Source organism: Myodes glareolus, chromosome 2 (genome assembly GCF_982192425.1).
Source record: "Myodes glareolus chromosome 2, mMyoGla1.1, whole genome shotgun sequence".
NCBI classification, from domain to species: Eukaryota; Metazoa; Chordata; class Mammalia; order Rodentia; family Cricetidae; genus Myodes; species Myodes glareolus.
This window is the reverse complement of record NC_142027.1, coordinates 30,278,582-30,286,748: the sequence shown is the minus strand read 5'-3', so window position 1 is coordinate 30,286,748 and position 8,167 is coordinate 30,278,582. Positions and strand designations below refer to the sequence as shown.

Here is an 8,167-nt window from a genome sequence, read left to right as displayed (position 1 = left end):
TGAAACATAATTTTTAAAAATATGTATATGTGAAGGACTCCCCTGGGAAGGAACTAAATCTGTCCCATCACCTAGCTGTGGACTTAACTTCTCTGAAGAGTGGATGGGTGGGTGGGATGGGGGAAGGGGAAGGAACAGGAGGAGGGGAGGGGGAACCAGGATTATTATGTAAAAATAAATAAATACATACCTGTATGTGTGTATGCAGATTATGACATGAATGGAAATGGAGGTGCCTACAGAGTCTAGAGGTGTCATATTCCCCCACAATTGGAGTTAAAAGTGGTTGTGAGCAGTCATATGTGCATGTTCGGAATTGAATCTAGGTCCTGTGTAAGAACAGCATGTGCTTTTAACTGTTGAGCCATCTCTCTAGTCCCCTGATTTTACATTTTGGAACAGGGGCTCTCACTGAAAATTGAGTGTTACAATTTTGGAAGACACATTGGACAGTGAGCCCAGGGATTAATTTCTCTCCAGCCACCTAGTTCTGGAGTTGCAGGCACATGCCATTATACCTGACTTTTACATGTCTGCTGGCATCCATCTCCCCACCCAGAGAAAAGATATTTTAGCAAAGCTTGAAATTATTTCTCGTGTCGTAACTCACAAGACTGTGGGATACAGGGAAATATGTGATTGGTATAAACACCCTGGAAGCAGAAAAATCTGAGCAATGCAACTAGCATCCTCCCTGGCATGCAGAATGTGTAACAGGAGGCAGTCCAAAGCCAGCCATTCTGATTGACTGGGTCAGAGAAGCTATTACAGAAACTTGGTTGTTTACATCTGAGGTCCCATGAATGCCAAGAACTGAAGACTTCTGAGGAAGAATAAGGATTGCTCAGAGATTGGGCAAGAGAGAAGTGGTATGTGATGTCCACTTCACAAGGCCTTAAAGAACTTTGTTGACAGTAAAGAAGCTAATTGACTACGGATTTTAGGACTGAGTTGGAACTTTAGTGTTTTTGCTGAACCCCAATGACAGAATATGATCTTTAAGGAGCAAGAGTGTTGTGACAGATAAAAACAATTTAGACTAGTGACTAAACCATGTTTTTAAAGTGCTAAAGAAATCTAGAAGAAACAAAGGAGGGGGAAAGAAAAGGGTCTACTCAGGACACTCAATGGCAGATACAGCAAGACTTCTGTCTAGCTGGAGTACTGAGGGGGGAAACCAGCAGGAGTCTGAAAACATACCTGGAATATTTAGAAGTGAGAACTACAGTTTATGGCCAAAGTAAATAAGAAAATAGTACAAGGGAAAATATTTTGGGACAACTATTTCCCCCAAATATGCTTTGTGTGTTTTTATCCTGCAACAAAGTTTGCTGGGAGTAGAGACTTTTCACCTACACCGAAGCTTTTTCAGCAGCCAAGTGTGACTGATAGAAAGGTAAGGACTATCTATGTTTTTGGCCCAGAGCCTTCTAGATCTAGGAATCTGGTTTCAACTGCAGGTCTAGCAGGTATGAACACAGCCCTGCTTCCCCTTTCCCCTCAAGGCACTTCCACAGGATTAAAAATCTGCTCTTTCTGGCTTTAAGGAGTAGGAAGACAGACTTCAGCACTGAGGCAGTGCCCTAGGATGAAAAAGCAGGGCAGTTTATGGATCATGAGTCACAATTACAGGTTACAGTATTAAATAAGGGAAGTGGGTTTTTTGGTTTTTTTTGCATGTTGTTGCATCCAACATAGTTCCCCTAGCCCAGGAAGCAATTGATACAAGTGAGGATACAACTTTTCATGCTGTATTAGATATTCCTCATGTCTTACTTTAAGATGTTAAGTCCCAAGGCAAATTTTTAATTTCTACTAATGGGTGGTAGTGGGCCTTCAGAGATAAAGTTCACCCTTTGTGAAACTTGACTATATAATGCTAGTTTACAGACTTGGAGAAGCATCTGCGAAGATAAGCAAAGCAGGCAGAGAGCTCGAATGAAGGCAGCTTGTCGAGGTGGAAAAGAATCACCCAGCTGTAAGTTATTAAAATCAAAGTGCTGGAGACTGGCTATCTCCCAATGAGCTGCTGGCTAAAGGCACCTCTCAGGATTGACAAATCACAAAGGTCATTGCCACTGCTGTTGACTGAATGTTGGAACTAGACAGGAAGCCCTTTTTTTGCTTGTTTGCTTGGAGACAGGGAGGGTTTCTCAACAGACCTGGCTGGCCTTGAATTCAGAGATTTGCCTGCTTCTGCCTCGCAAGTGCTGATCTTAAGGCCACTATCAACTAGCAACAGGAAGTTCCTATTGCTGAAGATAACACATACTTGTAGCACTTGGAGAAATCAGACTGGGCTAAGCTAGAAGCACCGGTCCCCTCCACCTCCACACATTTGTAGAAGACACAACACAGGTACTGAGAAAACATGTCATTAATCATCTTCTTAGTTTGTACCTCGCATGTCATGCTACTAGGACATAAGGGTGTGCAAAGTGGTGGCATAAGGATAGAACTAATGGGTACAAACAACACATTTCCTATAGGTCTTGAGGCTTACTTTACAGGAAGGAACTCAGCAGGTAATATAAGCAAGGTCAAAAGCCGGTGGCTGGAGAAACTAAAAAAACAAATTCTAAATTACATCAGCGTACCATGGGCATTCATCATAAATTCTGTACCTTCATTCCATCATTGTCTCATTCTAGTCCAAGCCACCATCTTCTCTTCTACATATTATCGCTGTCTAGTTTGTGGGTAAAATTACAGATTCTACAAGATCAAACATGTCTCTGGCACTAGTTCACTTCCTGGAACTCTCCTGCTTGCCTGGACACCACACACACTAGTTTCCTTTCGCTTCTTCCCTTTCCTCCTTTCTTTCTGACCTGAGCAGCTCAATTCCCCGTGTCAGAAACTCTTTGCCTGGAGTGCTGTTCCTCCATGGCTGCATCTTAGAGCAGTATAATCTAAATGGCAGTACCGAATGGCATTCCTTGAACACCAGAACTGAAGAGGTGCATTTGATCCATATTAATTCTGGTGCTCTAGCTCCATGAGACTGTGACATGACAGTGGGACCTAAAGTCCCAATTAGCTGCACTGTGTGGGCAAGGGGCTGGCACATGGAACTGGAGGTTCCTGCTCTTGTGGAGCTGACGTTTTAAAGATTAATACAGACCCCACGCTGTGTCCACTGTTGCACAGAAGAGGAGGGCCGAAATCGTCTATTCCGAAAGAAGTATGGGATTCGGAGATGAGCTATCATTTGTAATGAAGCCTGAATGACAGCTGGAAAAAAAACTAGCTAGGGAGAGCCCAAGGAAGAGAATTCCCTACAGACAAAGCAGTACCCTCAGTGGTCACAGAATTCTGCTACTCCCAGGAAAGCCCATGCCACTGCGGTACAAGAAAACTGGATGATAATGGTAGTAAATCCAGATTGCATAAATGTTTTAAGGAAAGCCAAGATTATATTTCACTCGAAGTGAAATAGCACGCCATTTAAATTGTTAGTGGCATTATTTGACTTACAGTGTAGAGTTTAGGTATTCAAAGATGCAGCAGCATCTGGAAGGAGTTAAAAATGTATTCTGGTAAATGAAGTCCAATCTCAGAATGCACATTTTCACCAAGATATGTAATATCGACTTCAGTTTGAGAAACTTGCCAGTTTGAAAACAGGGAGTAGGTAAGAATGAGAGTGTATGGGTGATGTCTTCCTGTTTAAACTTGATTAAAAAAAAACTCAATTCAGGAAAGCTCTGACCAAATTTACCTTCTCATCCCCTTTCTCTCCTCCATATTAATGAGGTATACTCACTCAGATCTCTCCAGTTTTGAGTTCAAATTAACTTGCAACCTCCTGAGCAGTATAGTCCATTTCTCCTGGTGTCCAATTCTGCATTATTCTTCTTTATTAAAATTATTGTATGCACGCATGAATATAGGCCTGTGTATCAGTGCACAAGTGCCAGGAGTGGTCAGAAGACAACATGTCGGAGTTGATTCCCATCTTTCACAATGTGGTTTATCTGTATTATTGGCAAGAACCTCACCTAGTGAGTCATCATGTCACCAGGTCCCCAATTCTATATTCTTAAAAAGGAACCACTGAACTGAAAGGACAGAAGCAAGTTATAGCTGGGAGTTCGGCCCGAAGAGCAATGTCTTGTTTTATCACTGCCATTAAACAGGAGAGTGAGTTCAGCTTAATGATGTTCTCCTGGTGCTATCTCATCAAAGACAGTTCTGTGGGTGAAAAGCTTGTAGAAACACAAACGCCTTTCTGATTTGTTGTTGGCTGTATGAAAGTTCTTGTTTTTGCTGTGGCTTCTTATATCGGGGTATTCATACAATCGCCCAAAGCTGTCTCGGTTAAATTCATTAGACACAGTCAACGTAGGACAGTTGAGTGACATTAAAACACTCAACAGGTTAACGTCATCTACACTTAACTGTTCTCCCGGTGAATTTCCTATTTTGTGTTGGTACCACCCCTAGCAAGAACTCGGAAACTATAGCAGAAAGTTGTGTCAGGAGTGAAGACAACGGGACAGGAAGGGGAAGGGAGGGGGGAGACCCGCCTCTCGGTGGCCGGCCAGCCCCGCTCAGAGAACCAGGTGCCGGCCGCGTGAGTGGGCGGGGGCCTGGGTTGGGGACGTGTGTCCCGGGCTCACCCCGGCCTCGCTCGGCGGCTATAAAGGGCAAGTCCGCGGTGGCTCGCCTAGGCTCGCCCGGCTCCGCCCCGCCGCTCGCAATCCCGCTCGGCCCACTCGACCCTCTCGGGCCTCGGCTACTCGGGCTGCGGCGAAGATGGCGGCTCCGGCGGCAGCGGACAAGAAGGGCTCAGAAGCTCATCTGGAGGCCGCCCTGGCCGACGTGCCCGAGCTGGCCCGACTCCTGGAGATCGACCCGTACCTGAAGCCCTTCGCTTCGGACTTCCAGCGCAGGTACCGGACGGACCCCCGCCACTGCCCACCCCTAGCCGGCCGGCCTTGCGGAGCTTAAGCGCGCCGCCGTCCTCCCTTCCGCGAGGCCCCACCCCTCGCGCGTGCCTATCATGAGTGGGCGTGGCTCCGTCCTCTCTTCGTTTGTCCTGGGGAGTCGGCCGCCTCCCGCACGTCCGCCCCGTTCGCGCGCACTCCGCGGCCGCGCGCCATCTCCTACGTGCAGGTCGGGCAGCCCTGGGGCCACCCAGCCAAGTCTGTGACACATCCAGGCTCTCTTTGGTCCTGTGAGTTGCCGTGGACGTGACGCCAAGCGTGTGATTGTTCTTTTCAAACTTTGTGGTTTACTTCCGATCAGGGTTGGTGCAGCCTTTCAAGGGGACACTGTTTCCCAATGTTTGCTCGTCGTTGATCAAATTTCCCTCTCAAACCAACACTGAAAAGTGTACGTAGGGCAACACTTGCAGGCATTTGACCTTGCCATCCAGGAGAGGGAGAGGGGTGTGGATAGCCAACTTGTCGAACTCAATCCAAAAACCTTTAATTTTAACTGCTCTCGACCTTGCTTCCCTCTATTGGAATCTAATAATTATGATCAGCTCAGATTTAGTTTCAAAATTAAAATAACTTTTTCCCCCTTAGACAGTGATTCTCTGTTTATCACTGGCTATCCCAACACTCTATCTATAGACCAGGCTGGTCTTGAACACACAGAAATCCTCCTGCCTATACCTCCCTGAGTGCTGGGGTTAAAGGAGTGTGCCTCCACTGCCAGGCTGAAAATAACTTCTATTCTAACTGCAGTGGTTATGATCCTATTTCAAGTATATTGTCATAGTCTTTTTTTATACTCCCACCCCCCGAGACAGGGTTTCTCTGTGGCTTTGGAGCCTGTCCCAGAACTAGCTATCCTAGACCAGGCTGGCCTTGAACTCATAGAGATCCACACGTCTCTGCTGGGATTAAAGGCTTGTGCCACCACTGCCAGGCCATAGTCACATTTGTGATCCTAGTTTCTTCTCTAAAGCCCAGATACTGTGAAGATCAAAGCTAACATGACAGCTGATTCTACGCAATGTGTTTATTCATAGAAAAATTCTAACTAGCTAGTGGCATTGGTGATGATGGGCATGATTTGATTTGAAAGCACAAAGAAACCTTAAGTTCCTGTCCGAGTTTTGTCGTGTTATTTAGCACATTCACTTAAGTAACTTTCTAGTATGAAGCTGAAGAACAAAACTGCTACGCTAGAGATTCTAAAACATTTGTAGACATCATAAGCCGTCTATTCCAGAGTTGACAGTGAGCCCTCCTGAAAGTCACCATGCTGGACTGACACTCACTGTAAGCATGGAATGATGCCCTTGGATTAAGTACTGGGGAGGAGACTGGTAAAATTTCACCCAGAATATGCTGACCTGTGCTAAGAGAGTTCTCAGGCAGCTCATGAAATTCAAATACTTGATCTGATTTTGAAATAACTGATTTTTCAAACAAAAACAAATAATTTATCTTTTCTTTCTATATTTTTGTATGAAACCATTTACATGGGTCAAAAATCAAAGCAATATAGAAAGGAATATGGTAAGGACTTTCGCGCACCTATGGGCCTATCTGCCTCATTGCTTCATCTGTTCTCACCATAGATACTGGCTTTTAATATAAAAAACACTTTATTGTAATGAACTCACAAATTCAAACAAAGGGTCATGGCCAGGTTTCTTGGAGGTCCTTATTTTTTCAGTCACTCTGCATGTGTGATTTGTAAAATGCCCTGTAATTCTAAAGCGAGGGCTGCGGAAATGTTTTGCCTGCGCTCTGTTTCCAGTTTTCAATGGCCACAAGCAGACAAACATCATCATCCCCCTTTTTCTTTTGTATACTTCATACTCAGCTCCACAGGGATTGAAGCAATTATAGTCATCTTTCATGGTTTGTCAAAATTAATGAGAAGAACAAAGGCCAGAATAAAGAAGCGAGAGAATCCAGTGTTCATGGTGAGAAGTCTGGCCCAGTGGGTCCTTCTGTGCTTCACTGTGACCAGGACGCTACTCTGTCCTTGGTTCTGGGTAATTGACATTTTCCAGCACACATGTTCCATTTAGGCATGTTAGATAGTAATTTGGCATTTGGCTGTGGTGACTTTTATTGTCAATTGTTGAAGAATAAAAACTTTTTCATAGTGTCGTCATGGTCATTGATTGCCATGATTTAAAATGTATCCTTTGTAAGATTCAGGTGCCAACCAGTATGCTGTATAAAGAACTGGGGCCCGCCGTGGTAGTGGTGGCACACACCTTCAATCCCAGTACTCGGGAGGCAGAGGCAGGCGGGTCTCTGATTTCGAGGCCAGCCTGGTCTACAAGAGCTAGTTCCAGGACAGGCTCTAAAACTATAGCGAAACCCTGTCTCAAAAAAACAAAAAACAAACAAACAAACAAAAAAAAGAGCTGGGACCTCATAGATATGCCTAGGCCGTGAGGGCTCCTCCCTCATAATTGAGGTAAAACCCTTATACCCAGAGACAGCTTAAAGCCCTAGTCAAGGTGCTTTGTTTGGCAGTGGGGAATGGTCTAATCAAAGAAGGGACTTATCGGAACATCCATGTAACCCATTCTAATGTCCAGGGAACACTGCAGAAAATGGGGAATTGGCTGTCAGAGCCAGAAGTCAGGGAACCGTGCTGTAAAGTCCCATCTTTGGAAATGACTTTTCTGTGGCTGTCATGGACACACGGGCTGTGACCACTTGCACAACATGGACATATGCATACCCACCCCAAAGACATAAACGTAGGATGGGGCTTCTTGGGAAGAGAAAGGTAGAGGTCAGCAGGAATGGGAGGAGGCCAAGAGGAGTCCAAGGAGGAGAAATGTTGCAACCATACATTGTATACAAATAAGAAAGTCTCAGAAAAAAGTTAAAACTAATTTAAAATTGAAAAAAATAGACACCCTTTGATGTAATTTGTCCTCTGGCCCTTGCATTCCCACTCTCTGGGGACTGAAAGTAACAAGGCGGCACCAGGAAGCAGAGAGCAGCCCTCGCTGGACAGCTTCAACCACCGCCATCTTGTTGTGTTTGACTCCTCAGCCTTCCGAGCTATGAGGAGATATGTTTTTACTTTTTATAAGTTATCCTGCTACAGTATGTTGTTGAAGCCACAATAATAGTAGAAGACACTTAATTTTCATCTTAATTTTAGTAACCCAGGTGTCTAGTATGTGCTTGGCCTATCACAATAGGTGTGCTTATTAAATAATGCAGAAGCTTTT

At 44.8% G+C, this 8,167-nt stretch overlaps 1 protein-coding gene across 1 annotated transcript in view; it reads left to right on the top strand.

The window, feature by feature from the left end:
* Positions 1-4,740: 4,740 nt before the first annotated feature.
* Gbe1 (1,4-alpha-glucan branching enzyme 1) overlaps positions 4,741-8,167 on the top strand; it is a 252,351-nt gene continuing 248,924 nt past the window's right edge. The window contains exon 1 of the mRNA XM_087899665.1: positions 4,741-4,895. Within this exon, the coding sequence (XP_087755791.1) occupies positions 4,759-4,895 (137 nt within the window). The 5' untranslated portion in view covers positions 4,741-4,758. The remainder of the gene's footprint in view (positions 4,896-8,167) is intronic.